Source organism: Chinchilla lanigera, unplaced genomic scaffold (assembly GCF_000276665.1).
Source record: "Chinchilla lanigera isolate Chin_1 unplaced genomic scaffold, ChiLan1.0 scaffold00019, whole genome shotgun sequence".
NCBI lineage: Eukaryota > Metazoa > Chordata > Mammalia > Rodentia > Chinchillidae > Chinchilla > Chinchilla lanigera.
Genome location: NW_004955420.1, coordinates 28,479,289 through 28,497,179, shown reverse-complemented (window position 1 = coordinate 28,497,179; position 17,891 = coordinate 28,479,289). Strand labels below are relative to the sequence as shown.

At 53.4% G+C, this 17,891-nt stretch overlaps 1 protein-coding gene across 7 annotated transcripts in view; it reads left to right on the top strand.

Annotated features, from left to right (window-relative positions):
- Nucleotides 1–17,891, top strand: part of Trak1 (trafficking protein, kinesin binding 1) — a 90,407-nt gene that overhangs the window by 50,406 nt on the left and 22,110 nt on the right. For all 7 annotated transcript variants that reach the window (XM_005383552.2, XM_005383551.2, XM_005383550.2 and 4 more), the window contains 8 exons: nt 3,851–3,927; nt 9,467–9,583; nt 11,521–11,621; nt 12,120–12,228; nt 13,090–13,168; nt 13,944–14,074; nt 14,697–14,771; nt 15,250–15,387. In XM_005383552.2, coding sequence (XP_005383609.1) covers nt 3,851–3,927; nt 9,467–9,583; nt 11,521–11,621; nt 12,120–12,228; nt 13,090–13,168; nt 13,944–14,074; nt 14,697–14,771; nt 15,250–15,387 — 827 coding nt within the window. The remainder of the gene's footprint in view (nt 1–3,850; nt 3,928–9,466; nt 9,584–11,520; nt 11,622–12,119; nt 12,229–13,089; nt 13,169–13,943; nt 14,075–14,696; nt 14,772–15,249; nt 15,388–17,891) is intronic.

Below are 17,891 nucleotides of genomic sequence, written 5' to 3'. Positions count from 1 at the left end.
TTGGTTTTTCTCCGGTACCGGGAACCGAACTCACGACCTTGCGCTTGCCAGGCAGGCGCTTTTGCCGCTGAGCTAAATCCCCAGCCCCAATCCCAGGGAGAACTGTAGACCCTGCCTTTTCTGCTTTACCTCCCACTCCTCATCTGAGTCTCTGGATGAAAGAGTCCACTGCCCACTGTCCTGCTGTCACTGAATGTCCCCTGGCTCAGTCAGCAGCCTTGACATGGTGCCAGTCCCTCTGTCACCTGTGCCCTGCCCCTGGCTCCAGTGTGTACTGCATGGGAGGACTCCTGTGGTCACTTCCTCTGGAGGGCAGGTGTTCTGCCTGCTGGTACAGCCCAGTGCATGGTAACAGGTACTTGTCAGGGTGAGCTTGATTGTGCAGAAGGTTTTCCTGGGCTTCAAAGGATACATTTCCTTTTCTAGGATGTGGACCAGGATTTTCTTGTATTATGTTATTATAGAGACTGATGGTTGCTCCTGTACTTCTTGAACACATTTTTGGATAGAAAGAACTGATTGGGTAGTACTTCCTGGATCAGAAGTGGAAATTCCTTTTGCAATACTCTTCCCATGGAGAAATTTGGCCACAGCTCTTGTAGACTTAGTGCTTCGGGCATTGGTACTTGAAGAGCAGAGCCTGCAGGATCTTACATCTCAGGGTCTAGGCCCCGCTGGTCTCTGCACCCTGCATCCTTGGAAAAGGAAACCCAAGACACAGCAGTTGCTGGGCTGTCCTGGGCCACCTGGCCCTGGTGTCTCTATGGAAACCAAGGTCAAGGCCCTTCCCTATCACCCATGGGCCCCTGCTGTGTCCACACATCTCCTAGTACTGTTGATTTGTTCATGTCCTTTGCCCCACACACCTTGTGTTTGAGTACAGGAGTCAGACCTGCTGGGTTCTCCCTGAGGCACATCTCCACTCTCCTGACCTTCCTTGGGCCCTTGACCTCTAAGCTTTCTCACCTGCCGAGCCAGCCCTGGAGCAGCACCCACCCTGTGGGTTGCTGTGAAAACTCAGTAAGCAAGAGTGCCAGGTCCCTGCCCATATGGTAAGGCTGTGGGAATGTTAGCTGCTGCGTGTGCTGAGATCTGGGCTTATTTTGAAATGTGCCCCCTTGCTGCCGTATGACATCAGGGAAGTTATCTCACCTCTCTGGGCCCTAGTTTCCACGTGTACAGTGGTGTGAATGCAGTGCCCAGTCCCGTGGCACTGCTGCACCCACAGTGGGGCTGTGAATGGTGCCAGGCCCTTGTGAGTGTGCTCAGCAGTGGTCCGGGAAGTCATGAACAACCAGAATCACTATGTGTGCATGCCCCGGACGTCACACTGCACCCCATGAAGATGCACATTTATCTGGCAACTAAAGAGCTCTGCTGCTGTTAGTAGTTTCTCTTAGGAACAAGCTTGGTGGATCCCAACACCTCATAGTCAACTGTATTTTCTCAAAAGCATCGAAGTCATTTTTCCCCACCAGCAGGTGGTCACTATAGAAATTTTTTTAAAGCACACAAAAAAGTAAAATGTATGATCTTGTCCTAATGTCAATACTTTTGTGGGTGTCCTCATTTTTTCTGGATAGTATAAGTATATACACACCCCCCATTGGGATAATACAGATTTTTAAAAGCACAGCAGTCGCACACCTTTGTAGTGTGGAATGAACAGTGGCTCTTTGTGTATGCCTCTTACACTGTGGCTGGGAGTCATCACAGGTCCTGGGACTTATGGGGAGCCCTGCACCCTGTGCACCCCTGGCTGCAGCTATCCTGTCTCGGGGATGCCAAGGGAGTGTTGCATGTCCTCTCATGGCATGTGAGGGGAAGCTCAAAAGATCTGGGCCCAGCATTTATTAGAGTTCGGTTGTTGAAATACTTTAAAGCTTCTAGAAATCAGCTGTGTAGAAAGCAGCAGCTAAAGGGACCTGCACATGTGAGAAGATTATCTCGACCTTCACACCCACATGCTTATACACGCATGCACACACGGTGGAGAATGAGGAGTTAGCATCATGGGATGCAACATGTTAATACCCAGCTGTGGTATCACATGTATGTTAGTGTTGCCCGTGTTACCACTGAAGGAAACTGAGGCTAGGGTGTACAGGATTCCTCTGTACTTTTTCTTACAACTACAAGTGATCGTCCACATGAATAACCTCAGAGCTCTCAGGGCACAAAATTCAAGTGTACACAGGTGTGGTGCATGCACTGTGGGAGGCTGAGGTGAGAGGATGGCAAGTTCAAGCCCAGTTTGGGCAAATTAGTGACACAGTGAGACCCTAGGGCTAGGGATACAGCTCTATGAGGGCCCAGGGTTCAAACCCTGGTGCTGAAAAATAAAATGAAGTATAACCTCTGAATAATACAGTGCTGGAGAAATGGCAGCTCTACACCTTGTTTCCTTGCAGAATACCAGCTGTGCACTAGGAAAATGAACTCCTGCAGACAGCTTAGGAATCTTCACCTAAGGATTTCCTCTGGCTTGGGGCTGATGAACTGTCTAGAGCAGTTGAGCTGGACACCATCTACATCACATTAGATTCTTACTAAACCCATGACAGATAGATCTGCCTTAGCCTTCCCTTGCCAGTGGCTGTCGGAACCCTGGGTAGGAGTTCTGGCTTGGGCAGAGTGGCTTCTGGTCCTCAAGGCCCTGGCTTGGTAGGTTTCAGATTGACAGCCAGATTTCAGAGTTCCTCCTGAGCTAGAAAATCATCCCAGCAGATCAGATTTCGCTGGGCTCAGGTCACTAGGATGGTCTCTACTTGCATTGGGTAAAATATTTAGAATCCTATTGCATTCCAGGGGCAGTTTGCCATTGGCAGCGCTGCCAAGTTTGAGTTAGTTACACCCTCCATTCCCCATCACCTAGCTGATACTGACCATGGTCATTACGAAAGCCACTAGCCGCAGTAGGATGGTTTTCCAGGGTCTTAGTACACAGCATTCCTGAGAAGCTTCATTTCACCCCAATATGATTGGGTTTCAAAAACTTTGCACTTTGACCCTAAATCAATATATATTCCCTCCTCCCACCTTAGGGTAAAATTCGTACTCCCTTCGAGGTGTTTGCTGAACTGCAGATCAGTTCCTTCCCATTGATTTAAAATAAAACAGCTATGAGATTGTTTAGCCGACTAAGTAAAGCCTTGTGTCTGTGTGTAACTATTTTCTCTAGTGGAAAAAAAACAAAGACACAGAGTCCTACAGTGGCTTGTGAGCTGCCTGTTGTGACTGCAGTCAATTGTGTATGTAATGAAACTGTGCCGTGTGTGTGTGTGTGTGTGTGTGTGTGTGTGTGTGTGTGTACGTGTACGTCCCTAGTCTTCCTGGTAGGGAAGCCTTGTTCTTCAGGTCTTGGGGGTCGAGGGAGCTGTGCCATTATAAAATTATCTGCATAGGGCAGTTGATTAGCAATTATGTCAATGGCTGCTTTCCAAAGGCACTCAGCCTGTGTGGTGAGGGTCCCAGGGCCTCTCTGGTCACAGCTCACCATGCTCTGACCCCTTCTTTCTCCAGTTTGGTTTGCTGAGCTTGCACGAGGCCAGAGCCCCTTCCAGGCCTCTGTCTGGCCCTCAGCACCCTTGACACATGCACAGTCGTGCATGCACACACACAGGTGTGCACACACACATGTGCAGTGTCAAGGCTTCACTCTCCTTTGCTCCCACAGACCTAGCATGGGATATGGAACCCAGCACATGGTGCTGACTGTGTGGGTTGAACCCAGCCAGTCCAATGACACTTTGTGCCCAATATGCAGACGCTACTTCAGGCTCCCTGCTTGGGGACCCTTTGTTTGGCAGGCGTGTCGTCAGCAGCTCACTGTCCTCTCTGTTTCTTATAGTTCTCTGTGCTGAGAGAATTGGCCAGATGACTAAGACGTACAATGACATAGACGCTGTCACTCGGCTTCTCGAGGAGGTAAGTGTCCAGAGATGGGAGAGAGCTATCTATTATTGACCAATCATGGTTTATATGGATTAGCGCATCCTTCTCATCTGTTTCAGGACTCTCAGAGATCTGGCCCCTGTGGAATCATTGAATGCCTCTACTTTCTATGTGTGGGCTTCTGTAGCTGTCATTTTGTATGGATATCTTATGTTTTTGAAGGAATGTGTTGGTGCTACAAAATGCGGTGGCATTTAAATACTTGCTGGAATACCCAGTTCAAGATTTGGGAATCTCTAAGATACGAACTGACAATGTATTTTAAGTGTATCCAGAAACTGGCAGGAAGATCCATGTCATGCTCCATGTCTCCTAGATGTATTTTGGCTTCCACTTGTGTCAGCCTAGTGGAATATATGCAGAGTCAGTGTAGAAATGAGCAAAGCAAGCATGGCAAGACTCACAGAGGGGAGGCAAGCGCAAGGCAGCCACGTGCACTGCAGGGACTGCGCTGTCAGCTCCAGATGATGTTAGGGCCTGTGGCTGTCTGTGAGCACGCCCTGGGCTGAGAGGAGGGTGATGCACAGACATGGACATCGCCGTTAGATACAGACAGAGGGAGGCTAGGGTGGGAGCATGGGCAGGGCCTGGCCATTCTAGTCTTTGTGGCTGCAGTCCGTTGATTGTCAGCCAGAAGTTTTCCTTCGGAAGTGTGAACCAGACACTGCTGCCTCTGGGTGTGTGCACTGGGCCCTTGGTGGTGGCACAGGGCAGTGATCTTGGCCTGCCCTTCTCCCTGGGCATGGGTAGGAACCATACCCTCTGCACGAGGATTGGAGCCTTTTATGTAGACGCTGGGCATCAAGGATTCACTTCCCTCTAGACACACTCCCAAGTGGCTGTCACCTTATAAGAAGTGGCCTCATATCTTTACAAAATTGCTGGGTGACTTCTTCATATGGTTCTTTGTTGTGCCTTGTTTGATTCTGAAGGGTCAGTGGATCCTTATCTCTGTGCTCTCTAAATACTAACAACACCGTGTTCCCGCTCTGATCAGAGTGGCGGCAGAGCTCCCTGCCTTTCCCTGGAACCAGCTGGTTCTGGTTAAAGTCTGGCTGCTGCCTGGTCAGGTGGTGGCTGCACTGCCCACTTCCTGTGCCCGCCCCATGCAGGGTGTTTGCACATGTTGCTGTGGCCGTGCCCTTGGCCGCCAGTGTGGAGGGCGAGAGGTGGCAGCAGCTTTCCTGGCTGCTGCTGTTGGGAAGGAGCCTGGAGAGAAGCTGCTCCTCCTTCTGGGTTACAAGAGCTACTCTGTGTTCTCTCAGTCATACTTGGTGTCCTGGAGCTGCTGAATGAGAGGCATCACCTCCGGTGTGAGCTGCAGACTGCCCCTCCCGCAGGTGTGCGTCTGCACAAGGCTGGTTATGAGCAGCCACGCCACGCTAGGGCAGCACAGCACAGGCAGAGGAAACGGACTGGGTGCTCTGGAAGAGACCAAGCTTTCTACCCAGCACTGTTCCGGGGAGCTGAATGACTGTCTGTGGTCCCCTACTGTTTACTCACATGGTCATTTCCTAGTTAGTCCAGCACTCGTCGTGTGTTGTCTGGTTGTGAAAAGTGATATTTTTTTTGCATTCTTGTAATTCTCCAGGAAAAACTCAACCAGTCCATTCCTAAGTAAGTGAGTAACTTTTAAAATGTTTTCATGTCTACCATAAAATTTTACTATAACTCCCTGCTTCCCCCCAGCAGAGAATGTTCTTTCTAGTCCCTGTCAAGGTTAGATTTCCAGGGCAGAAGGTAAGGCCACCTTCCAGAGAGGGGCAGAGACGGGGAGGAGCCTGGCCTGCAGTAAAGGTCAGGCCCGTAGCTGGGGCGCTGCCCCGCCGCCCACTGCTTGGCCTCTGCCCTCTGTGTGCCACTGGAGGGAGGCCTCCTTGGCCTCCCCATCCTCACAGTGGCTGGGCTGGCCTGGCCTGATGCACCTGCAGTGAGATGTTTGTGCGTGCAGAGCAGGGTGAAGGTGTGCACAATACCTGTGCTCATTGAGCTCCTCAGCTTGAACGGGTGAAAGCCGTGCAGAGGAGTGGTCAGTACCAATTTCCCCTGCTGGGCCCTCTCCACCCTGTCTGAGAGCTCCTTCTGGGAGAGAAAGGGAACCCACGTGAGCTCGGATCCTGGAGCCTGCATTGCTCAGAGGCACAGACGTGGCCTTCGCGTCTGCCCATTACTTCTCAAGGGGATGGAAGCCCCTGGATGAGGTGCTGACTTTGAGTTGCCCCTTGACTCTCCCTCCCTTCCAGCTCCCCCCCTTAGCTGTTTGAGTCCTTTCCCTGAGGGACCAGATAAAGCCAGCTGTTGCGTCTGAGAGATAACAAGACGTGAGGTAAGGGGCCTCCCAGGGAGAGCCTGTGGCCAGCATGGATAAAGCACAGAGCTGAATATCTTCTTGTCCTGAGTTTCTGGGTGATGAGAGAATGGTGGGGGGAAGCATAAATTATACAGACAAGTACGGGGAACGTACAGCTCAGCTCATATGAGGCCTGGCACAGACAGGTGCGGGGTACTTAGAGCTCAGTTCATGTGAGGCCTGGCATGGACAGGTGCGGGGTACCTGGAGCTCAGCTGATGTGAGGCCTGCCCAGCTTCCGGGACAGAGGTGACTGCATTAGAGATTTGGGGACTGAGGAGCCCGGGGCGAGGTGGAGTCCATCACCCTGCAAGGAGGAGCGCAATAGCTGTGGAGTCTAGATCTCTCCCGTCTGTGCTTTGACTTCAGGGCCGTGCTGGAATTCAGTGGCACTCGAGGGTTACCAGAGGGAGGTGGCTGCTGCAGCCCAGCAAACCACAGTACATGGGAGGTGTGCGGAGGAGAAATAAAAGCTGTCAATCCCTTTACCTGACAGCTCAAATGGTCAGAAGGCAGGGAGCATTTTCAAGGCCACCTCAGCTTGCCTACCTGACCTTAACCCCTAACAGATGCGGTGCCAGGCACACCACTGGGGACTTCTCTCTCCAGGTGAACTGGAGACCACAAAAGCCCTTCACACCCAGGGCCTGGATTCAATCCTAGCAGCAAAGCAAGGAGAGGGCGGGGGTGGCAGAGCCCTCCCAGAGACAGGCACCCTTGTCATTTGCAGTGCCTTTGGGGTTTTCGATGTTGTCCTGTTCTTTGTCATTTAAAACATCAATTGCCGTTACTGAGGTACTTTCACACCCACCTGGGATTGTAACCTGCAGCTGGACAGCGACTCTGTAGTGGACCTGACCCTGTGCCGCGGAACCTTTGCTTGGGCTGTGTGGACTAGACAGCCGGGCTCCTCCAACTCCACTGCCCTGAGCCGAATGGCCCTCGGAGGGACTTTTCCAGAGCCACCTTTCCAGCCTGCCTGCACTGAGCAGGGACCAGGGCACCTCCCCCGCCTGGCCACTCTCAGGGACAGCTTCTCCCTCTGCACCACTCCGTCCACTCGGTACTGGTGGCCAGAGCATGGGAAACCTCATGTCTCACAAGTGTGGCATTCTGTGCATTATTTTGCTTTTCAAAAGATTTTGTTTTTAAAGATAGTGCCCATGTAAAGTTCCTAAGTTTAAAAGCAAAACAAACAAAATGGATGTAATGGTATCTCAGAGTGACTTTAAATGTTTTTGTTTCATATGTGGCAAAAATAGGAACTTAGTACTCCAGCCTGATGTGTGCTAGAGTGGGTGCCTTCCTATGCCAGCTGTTGGCTTCACTGTAGGAATGTTTAGATTTCTGCATTTATTCAACAAAGAGCCACTGGGTGTTTCCACGTGCCTGCCCTGATAGCGCAACATCCCAGCCCTTGGCAGGCAGTAGAAGCTTAGGTGGAAGAGGTGTTGGGAAGCAGTCTGTGTCTCTCTAGGAACAAAGGTCTGCAGCCTGCAGACTTCCCTTTGGTCACTCATTGTCTTTGTTGCTCTTGTTGTACAAGAGTGATCAAAATATACAGGGCTGATAAATTTAAAAATTATAGTAAGACACATTGCCATGGATCCCCCTCAAAGTACTCCCCTCACTTTGCATACACTCATCCCATTGACACTCTGCAGCAGCTCTGGAAATCCTCTCTTGAGTGTCCGTACAAGGTGTGATCAAACATACAGTGATTGCTTTCACCAAGTGCCATCCAACAGAAAAGCAGGCTCCTGAGAACATCACAGTGTGTCCTCATCTACCTTAGTCACCAGAATCTGGCACTGTATGATTTCTGGCTCTTCCTAAAGTCAAAATAACCATGAAATGGAAACGTTTTGAATGATTCAGGACGTTGAGGAGCCAGGACAGTACAACTAAAGACCCTTGGGGAAGAGGGCTCCAGAGCTCCTGCAGAAAGCAGCCAGGATGACGGGATGAGTGTGTTCAAAGCAACGGGCGGGGGATTTGTGATGAACTGACAACCGGTGTTCATCTGGTAACACCCAGCTGAACTGAGCCAGTGTGGTGCTGGGTGTGGGAGGCCCACCTCAGGATTGTTGCCAGCAGCATGAGAGGCACAACTGGAGAGAATTTTAGATGCTGTTGGGAGCTGGTAGAAGCTGTTGGGAGCCTGTTGGAAGCTATTGAGAGCCTGTTGGAAGCTGTTGAGAAGCTGTAGGGAGCTACTGGTTTTCCCAGAGGAGTTTGTCATACTGCCTTTCTGATGAACTCAGCTGTTCTCATCAGAGGAAGACTTGGGTCCTCGTTGTTGCTGAGAATGGCTACAATTCTCTTTGGGGGAGCTCTGGTCCTCACTTTGAGCATCATTTCCTGGCTCCAGAGGGGAAGATGGTGCACTTCTCAGTCTCCTGGAGAAGCTTGTTATGTTGGCTTTCCTGGTGGGAACTTGGCTGTTCTGATCATTGGAAGAGCCCAGGACCTCACTGTTGCTGAGGATGGCCGTGGTGCTTTTCAGCGGAGCTGTGGTTCTTATTTGGAGCATCGGTTCCTGGCTCCAGTGTGGACTCTTCAGCCTGCTGACACAGACCCTTCATTCCGCTGGCACATATTTTCCAGATTCCACCACTGACCTTTGGGCCTTCCCAGTGCAGATTTGTGAAACAGGCCTGCATGAAACATTGTCATGGGCTGTAGGCCTCCAGCTGGGCTCATGGGAGGCACTGTTATGGACTCTGGGTCTTCAGCTGGACTCACACAGGATGTTACTTTGGGAGCCAGGCCCTCAGCTGGATTCTTTGGTCTTTGGTGTGTGGACAGACTTCTTGCACTCTCTTGTATATGGTTCTTTGGGTGACTATTATAAATAATCTTATAAAATATGTGTCCTGTATTGTATTGTTCCCCTTGAAAAAACCCAAAACTATGACAGGATTCATGTCAGTGTGGCTTCTACTGTAATAAATTTCTTTTAATTCAAATATTCAGTGTGTTTTTCTGTCACACTGTGTGTATTTTTCCCCTGAGCAGGCCCCAGATGCTGACACAGATGGTGAACTTCCTACTAAGACTTTTAGTTTTTCTGGGGGTCCCTGTTTTGCATGTCCTTTGATTCTGGGCCTGGAGTCCTCTAGTTATGTAGTGTTTGACCCAGTTTTCCTTCCCCCTCTGCAGAAAGAGCGGGACCTGGAGCTGGCTGCACGCATTGGCCAGTCACTGCTGAAGAAGAACAAGGCCCTCAGTGAGCGGAACGAGCTGTTGGAGGAGCAGGTGGAGCATGTCCGAGAGGAGGTGAGGGGCTGGGGGAGCAGGTGGAGCACGTCCAGGAGGAAGAGAGGGGCGGGGGAGGGTGCGGGTGGAGCAAGTGTCGGGGGTGAGAGGCTGGAAGGGCAGATAGAGCACATCTGGGAAGAGGAGAGAGGCTGGAGGGGCAGGTGGAGTGCATCTGGGAGGAGGAGAGGGCCACCCCTGTGGAGGATGTGTGTGCAGCAGCCCAGGGCTGCATGGTCCTGTCCGGCCTCTAGTGGGGCTGCGGTGCCCAGCATGGGCGGCCTGGGAACATGGGGCATCTGCCACCACCACACAGTTGATCGCCTGTGTGGACCAGAAGCAAGAACAGCCTCCTAGTACAGGGAGGAGCCCTGTGCCCTCACGAGATGCATGTAGACCGTACTCTCCGTTCCAGAGGAGAGGCGGCCTTGGGTCAGCTGGTGTCAGTGGCACTGGTTAAATGCTCAGAGCCAGGCCCCTCGCAGCCTCTTCCCTGTCACCTGGCTGTGCTTCTCATGGCGAGTCTTGCCTGGAGACTCCAGTGCTCACGTCTTCTCCCTTATCTTCTCTCAGAAACTTTCTTTGAGGCAGCTACCCTGTCCCTGTCCCTGTCCCCAGGGTCTTTTCTCCGGAGATACGTGGCTGTCTGGCTTTCATGACGGCTGCAGTGAGATGGAGGAGAGTTACCGCGCTGAGACAGGATCTAACCCAGACTTCCCTCACAAGGACATACAGCTTTACCTCCCTCCCTGGGCCAGTGTCAGGCCCTGAAATCCCTTCTCTCTGGTGACTGGGCAGGAAGCATGTGGGTCCCCGGGCTCCTTGTGGCTCTTCTTAGCAGGGGACCCGCCACCCAGGAGCCGGCACATGGCCGCCCCTTAGCTTTCTCTCATGCCCCTCAGGTTGTCCCTTTCTGTGTCTGTCACATGCCACATGGATCCCCCGTATTGGGAGTGTGAGAATTACAGCAATTCCCCGGCATATCTTCAGATGTCAGCCTTCATGCATACACTAGACCACCTTCTCCAAGGAAGAGAGAGTACTCGCTGTGGTGGGTCGGGGGGCCAGGATGAAGAGCAGACCCCACATCAAATAGAAGCAGGGATGAGTTACAGCAGAGCTACCGTTCTCTTCTGCAGCACTGGTTCCATATTCATCAGTACTGAGTGTTGAGAGGGCAAAGAAAAAGTTTTATAGCCTGAGTTTGTTCATTTTCAGACCTTAAGTATAAACCAGCGTGACTTATAAAACCACCCTTGCAGTAGTCAAAACTTCCTGCACCCAAAGTTTCAAAGTTTCTTTTTAGGGGGCTGAAGGGGGTTGAGACAAGGTTTCACTATGTAGCACAGACTGGCCTTATGCTCACTGTGTAGCCCAGGCTGATCTTAAACTCACAGCGATCCTCCTGCCTCAGCCTCATCAGTGCTGGGATTATAGGTATGTGCCATCACGTGCCCAGTCCATGCACCAGAAGTTTCTATCTCGTGATGGCTGAGTATGGGGGAGCCTGACCAGGGGCTGTGAGGGGCACAGGGCACCATGGGTCTATCCCCATGTGGTGGGCAAGCCCACCTGGAGCCAGGACTACTGCCACCCTGTTGTGACTTGCGGTCCGGTTCTTGCAAACGTGAGTGTCCTCCTGTGTCCTTTTGCATCCTGTCTCAGTACTCTGGCTGTTGACCCCGCTGGGCATCTGGCTTCTTCCAAGGTCAGCAGGTGATCTTGTCCCTGACCATCTAGAGCCTTCTGGTTCCCTCTCTGCTCTGCTGTGCACCAAAGAAAAGCTTGAGAATTTAGACAGGGAGATTTCTGTCAAAAAGTAACTAGTTTTCTTATTGAGACTAAGCTTGACTCTGAAACCTTTGCTTGAGTGAAACTGATTCCATTAAGGCCTCACTGGATGGCAGCTGTCCTGGGCCTCAGGCCATCCTGCACGCTGAGCGCCACTGTCTGTGCAGGTCTCCCAGCTCCGCCATGAGCTGTCCATGAAGGACGAGCTACTACAGTTCTACACCAGCGCCGCGGAGGAGAGCGAGCCTGAGTCTGTCTGCTCCACCCCGTGAGTCCCAGCTGTGTCTCTGCAGCCATCCAGGTCCATGCTGTCAGCAGGGCCGTGTCCCCTCCTCCAGCACTGCCAACAGCCACCCGAGCTCAGGACTATGTTGTAGCAGAACACAAGGACAGGTTTCCATGTTCTCCTTGCTGGGTCTTGGTGCTCACTGGTCAGCCCAGCCAAGGTGCCAGGCTGGGTATTGGGCACCCAGGTGGGCTCAGATATTGGAGGAAACCCAGGAGGTTCTGTGTGAGCCCTTGGGACAGAAGACGTGGGGACTCCTTAGAGAGTTCAGATTCCCAGGCAACCCAGAACTGTTGGCTTTAAGTAGAGTTGGTTCCCCAGAGTCCTGAGGGGATGTGCCACCCACAGACATGGACAGAGGCTGGGACGGGGTCCCAGGGGTTGGCAGCTTTCCAGGGTATGGAGGCCACACTGGTCGAAAGCCTGCGAGCTGTCTGCACTGGGTCCCCGAGCTGTGGTAGACCTTTTGCTTCTCCCCAGGCTGAAGAGAAACGAGTCGTCCTCCTCTGTGCAGAATTACTTCCACCTGGATTCTCTTCAGAAGAAGCTGAAGGACCTCGAGGAGGAGAATGTCGTCCTGCGGTCCGAGGTGAGGTGCTGCTGCCCACTGTCTGTCCTGCCAGGAAAGAGCAGCTGTGAGCACTGGGTGGTCACCCGTGTGGCCTGAGGGGAGGTGCTGGACCAGCTCCCCAGCTCCTGAGCAGTGACAAGCTGGGGGTGGAGCTGGTCTTCAGGTCGCTGTGGATCAGACTCCCTGATGGGAGAGCAGATGGGAACTGGGGCCACTTTCTCAGGCGCCTCTTGGGCATTTCCTGTGAGAGCGAGCGCAGTGCCAGGCACTTTGCCCATGTGAATCCTTGACATCTTCACAACAAGGCTGAACCGGTTGCTCTGATTTTCATTACAGCAAGGAAGGCAGGCCCTGGCTGCCAGCTGTTTGATGGTCAGATCCTGCAGTTAGTCAGTGACAAAGCCATGCTCCACTTTCCCCCATCACTGCCCTCTCTGAGGACCCGGTGCTCACAGGTCTTCTGTCAGTCTGGGCAGTGAGTAACGTACTGGGCACCTGCTCAGAGGCCTGTCTGGTCTGCTCTGTTAGTGTGTGGGACAGCTGTGCCCTGAACGTGCCGCGCGTGGAGAGAGCTGGTCTGAGCTGACGAGGTGCCCCGTGTGCCCTGTTCCTGTGGCCTGCACCTCTTCCAGCTGCTCATTTCCTCAGGGACAAAGCCTTGTGACTGAGAAGGGGACCCCAGTGTGCTCCGGCCTTCCGCCTGAGAACGTGTGTCCCTTCACCCCGGGGAGCCCCGAGGTCACTGTATGAGGGCACACAGGTGACAGCAGGGAGTGTGTGGGCACCTCCTGGGCCCAGGTCTGCTCCATCTGCCCCATACCCAGCCGGGCTGCCCATACTCCAGGCAGGCACAGGCACTGACCCGAGCCCCGTTCACAGGCCTGCCAGCTGAAGACTGAGACCATCACCTATGAGGAAAAGGAACAGCAGCTGGTCAACGACTGTGTGAAGGAGCTCAGTACGTGCCCGCTCCCTCCCTGTGAGCTGCCACCATGGCGATGGCCAGGGTCTCCCTGCCAACCACAGCCATGGCCGTCAGCCAGGGCCTTTCCTGACTTCGAAGGGCCCCTCCCTGCTTGTGAATGGGATGCTGAGTATGGGACCTCAGTGCCTTGCTGGGTGCTATTTCACTGTAACACTGGCTTCCTGTTGGGATGGGAGTGACTTAGTGGCTGGGTGGGGCACAGACTCAGGCCAGGTGGAGGGTGTGGGCGCTGGGTGCTGGTGGCTTGGTGTGTGAGCACTGGGTCTGGGGCTCTCAGCCTGCCAGCCGTGCTTTCCCCAGCATCTCCTTGAGCTTTCAACATGAGCTGAGACAGAGGTAGGCAGAACTCTGCATTCAGCAGAAGGAACTGTGGCTCAGTGAGACACCAGAGCTCAGACGGAGTCTGATGTGGAGCCCCGACCCCCGACTATGGCGGGGTGCAGCAGAGGCTCCCTCCGGCAGTGCTGGGGTATGGCCACACCCACCTGTGCCCAGGGTGTCCCCTGGCCCACTCTCACACTGGGCGGGGCGGGACAGCTATGAGAAGGCTGGGCTCCTTCCTAGGGTGACCTTCAGGAAGGCCTTCTGTTCTGTCCTGGGGAGAGGGGCACTGTGAATCCCTACTTTGTACACCCTCCCACTCCCACGCAGAGAAGGGTTTCCTTGTGCAAACCACCATGGAGCCATCCATCTAGGCTGCACATATGGTGGCCTGACTTCCTCTCACGACTACCATTTCTGGATCCAGGGGATGCCAACGTGCAGATCGCTAGCATCTCGGAGGAGCTGGCCAAGAAGACGGAGGATGCTGCCCGCCAGCAGGAGGAGATCACGCACCTGCTCTCACAGATCGTGGATCTGCAGAAGAAAGCAAAAGCTGTAAGACTGGGCTTCTCTGTGAGAGGAACGTGGATGGCCGAGGCGGGAAAGGGCCATTACCGTAGAGGGCAGCTTTGTGTCCGCAGCACATGCTGGCCCTGGGGAAGTACTTAGATTCGGTAATACAGTGCTGCTTGCCCTGAGCGGCAGGGGTGTTATGATGACCTCGGACATCCTAAGAATGATCTGCAGTCTCACAGACTCCACGAGCAAGGGTGCTGCCCATGGGGAGCCTAGGCCTCTGTCCTTGGGACTGTGTCCCCCCGCCTTGGAGGGGATGGATGCTCTGCAGGGCTCCATATCCCCCGAGAGCTAAGAGGTAGGGGCAGAAGCCAGCTTAGTCTCTCAGGCAAGGCCTGTGCTGAGCACAAAAGATGGATGTTCCTGGACAAATGAAAAACACAGCAAAGCAGAAGAGAAGCGTCTCAGGGAGCCTCTGCTCTGGAGCGGGTGGCTACTGAGAGTGGGCGTGGCTGTGGCAAAGACCTCGCCCTGGTTAGGTAGGAGCCCTGTTCACCCCGTGTCCACCCAGGGGACGAGGTAACAGTGGCTCAGGTTGGGGGCAGAGGCAGCTGGACTCCCCTGAGTCCACAGAGACAGTGACTCAGCATTGCCCTTGCAGTGCACAGTGGAGAATGAGGAGCTCGTGCAGCACCTGGGGGCTGCCAAAGATGCCCAGCGGCAGCTCACGGCCGAGGTGAGTGTCTCCTGATTTCTTACCTCGGATGCGGGGAGGGCGGCTCAGCCTCCACCAGTACGCTTGGGTCCCGCCCACCAAGCAGCCACTTGGTGCCGTTCTTACCTTGGTTCTGGGCCCACTGCTGTTGCTGGCTATGGGAGTCCAGGCTCTGCCCAGCCTGGGGCTGTGCACTCACAGCTCTGATAAACACCCATACTGTGCCCGTGAGGAAGGTGCCCATTCAGAGATGCACCCGAGGCAGGGTGCTGGTGGCTCTTCCTCACAGTTGCCCATCCATGGTGCTTTTGGAGGTTCCTGAGCCCGTAGCCTGCCCTAGTCCTTGAGGACTTTGCACTTTGGCCACAGGTCCCGGGGCAGTGGGTCCCTGGCTGTCTCGGTTGCATTGCTTGGGTTCTGGGGTTTTCGGAGGCAGGTGGGGGTGTGCGTGGCATCTGGCGCCTTCCAGGCTTTGACCTCACGTCTTCCGGGCCCACAGCTTCGAGAGCTGGAGGACAAGTATGCGGAGTGCATGGAGATGCTGCACGAGGCCCAGGAGGAGCTGAAGAACCTGCGGAACAGGACCATGCCCAGCACCACGGCCCGGCGCTACCACTCGCTGGGCCTCTTCCCCATGGTGAGTGGCCTCCTCGCACCTTCCACCTGTGCCCTGAGGCAGGAGTCATTCCTTTAGTCAAAGGCGGCCTCTCATCCACCAGGACCTGGATCTGTGTCAAGGTCGTGTGCCCCTGGTGGCTTTGACTGTACAAAGCAGCCTGGATCTTTACCTTCCGTCTCAAGCCTGTCCTCTTTTCTACTCCTGCCACTGAAATATGAACCTGGATTCCTTGTGCTCCTCTCTGACCTCGTCAAAGGCCTCGCAGGTCATTCTGCAATTCTTGCCCAACCCTTGCAGGTCTGCCAGGTCTCTCTACACTTAGTAACCATTCCCTTGGCAACTTCTAGTATCTGTTATGGTAAACAACTTCTTTCATACTACTTCCTTGTGATCTTATTTCACTAGCCCTGGCTGATTTGTTTATGTTTGGGGGAGTGTGTTGGAAAAGGGGATTTCCCGAGAGGTTAATGTCTTTGTGAAGTTGTGCTGAGCCCTTTGGCCTGTCATTTCCCTATGACATTTGGATACAGGGAAATGAGCTTATTCATTTTCCCTTCTGTCAGATTAATACCCCTTGAAGGTGAGGACCAGGTCTTTTAAGTTTCCTTTCTCCCTCTAATATCTTGTACCAAGCATAACACTCTGTTGAAGAATTGTAGGTGCTTAATAGATACTGCATTTAGATGGTTGGATGGATGATGCATGGGTGATAGACATTTGGGTGGAATGAAAAGATGGATGATTGATGATGGATGGTGGACATATGGATTGATGATGCATGGGTGATGGACATGTGGGTAGATAATGGATGGTGGACAGTTGGATAGATGGATGGATGGATGGCGGATGGATGATGGATGGATGGATAGATGGATGGTAGACCGATGGATGGTGGACAGATGGATGGATGGGTAATGGATGGATAGTAGATGAATGGATGGATGATGAACAGATGGATATATGGTAGACAGATGGTGGACAGATGGATGGATGGATGGATGGTAGATGGATGGATGGATGATGGACAGATGGATGGATAGCAGACAGATGGATTGATGACAGCTGTATGATGGATGGGTAGATGGATGGTGGATGATGGCTTAAATAACAGCCTACCAAGAATTTCTTTATATTCAGGCTTTGTATCCATGGTTTAGTAAAATGTCAAGTTCTCTCTGAGACAAGAACTTTTGGGAGATACGCCCCTACATGAGGTAGGAGTGGTGGCTACTCCTGATGTTGGCCTTCCCTTGCTCATTTGGGAGACGCTGTCCTCCCATGCCCACTCCCTGTCATCTGGCTCTTTCTTCCTAAATGATTATTTTTTTCCCCTGGTTTCACACATCACAGTCAGGCTGGAACTTTATTATGGGGAACCTGGCAGGACTGAAGGATGAAACTGCAGGACAGGAGTGCAGAGGCTCTCCGAGGAGTGAATGGTTAAACTGCGGGGCAGAGGCGCACAGGCCGTGTGCGAGTCGGCTGGGTACACAGCAAGAAGTTTAGACTGGTGAAGGGTGTCGTGTCTGGCCACGTCCTTCCTCTCTCCAAGAAAAACCGCCCAGCCTTGAGACAGTGCTGCCCAAACTGCTCCTCTCCTCCTCTTCCTCTCACCTAGATTCTGAGGAGCTCTCGGCTCAGGCTGATCCTTTTCCCGGAGTCTCCCTGCCGACTCGGTGATCCTAGAGGAGAAACAGCCCCTCTGGCCTCCCGGTGACTGAACTCAGTCTCTTCCCTGGGTCGTCTTTTTGTCCTCCACGCCACCGAGGTCACTCACTGCAACACTTCCTACCTTTCTTAAAAACATTGCCCGACACCTGAGGGAAACCAAAAGTGTGCCACACAGTCAGCTTGCCGAGGGCCAACGGTGACCCAGTCCTTGGAGCGCCGGCCACACGCACCGCTCAGGTCCCACGCACCGATGTGGCCGTGCAGGCTGCCCTGCTGTGTCTCGGCTCCCTGGCTTCTTGTCCCAGCACAGCGAGCTCCTGGGACGCCGAGGGTCACTCGCTGCCTCCTCTGCTCTCAAGGACAAACGCGTCCTCAAAACCCAGCCAATGCATGAGAAAAGCTGAACTGAGAGCACACAGTTTGGTCCCTGTGGAGGGACTCTCCGCTGTCTTGCCTCCTGCGGGGGAGCTTTCACTCGCCTTCTCTGTTGCTGTTGGCGCACGCAAGTTTTGTACATGGGTTTGGAAAGCGCATCATGCGTCCAAGGCACTTAACATGGCCTTGGATTGCACCACACCTGGGTTTCTGGGGCCCCGTGCCTGGCTCTGTCTCTGGTAATCTGACTGCAGAACAAGACAGTGCCAAGCAGAGTTTGCTCGGTGGTGCTCCCTGTTCTTCTGGCTGATGCCAGGGTTCTTAATCTGGTCCTATGGATGGAGTTCAGGGGCAGCATCAGGGAAACCATGCTGGCTACCCAGACCTTGGTCCCCAGGGAGCCCCTCACTGTAGGAAGACACACCGGCTACCCAGACCTTGGTCCCCGGGGAGCCCCTCACTGTAGGAAGACACAC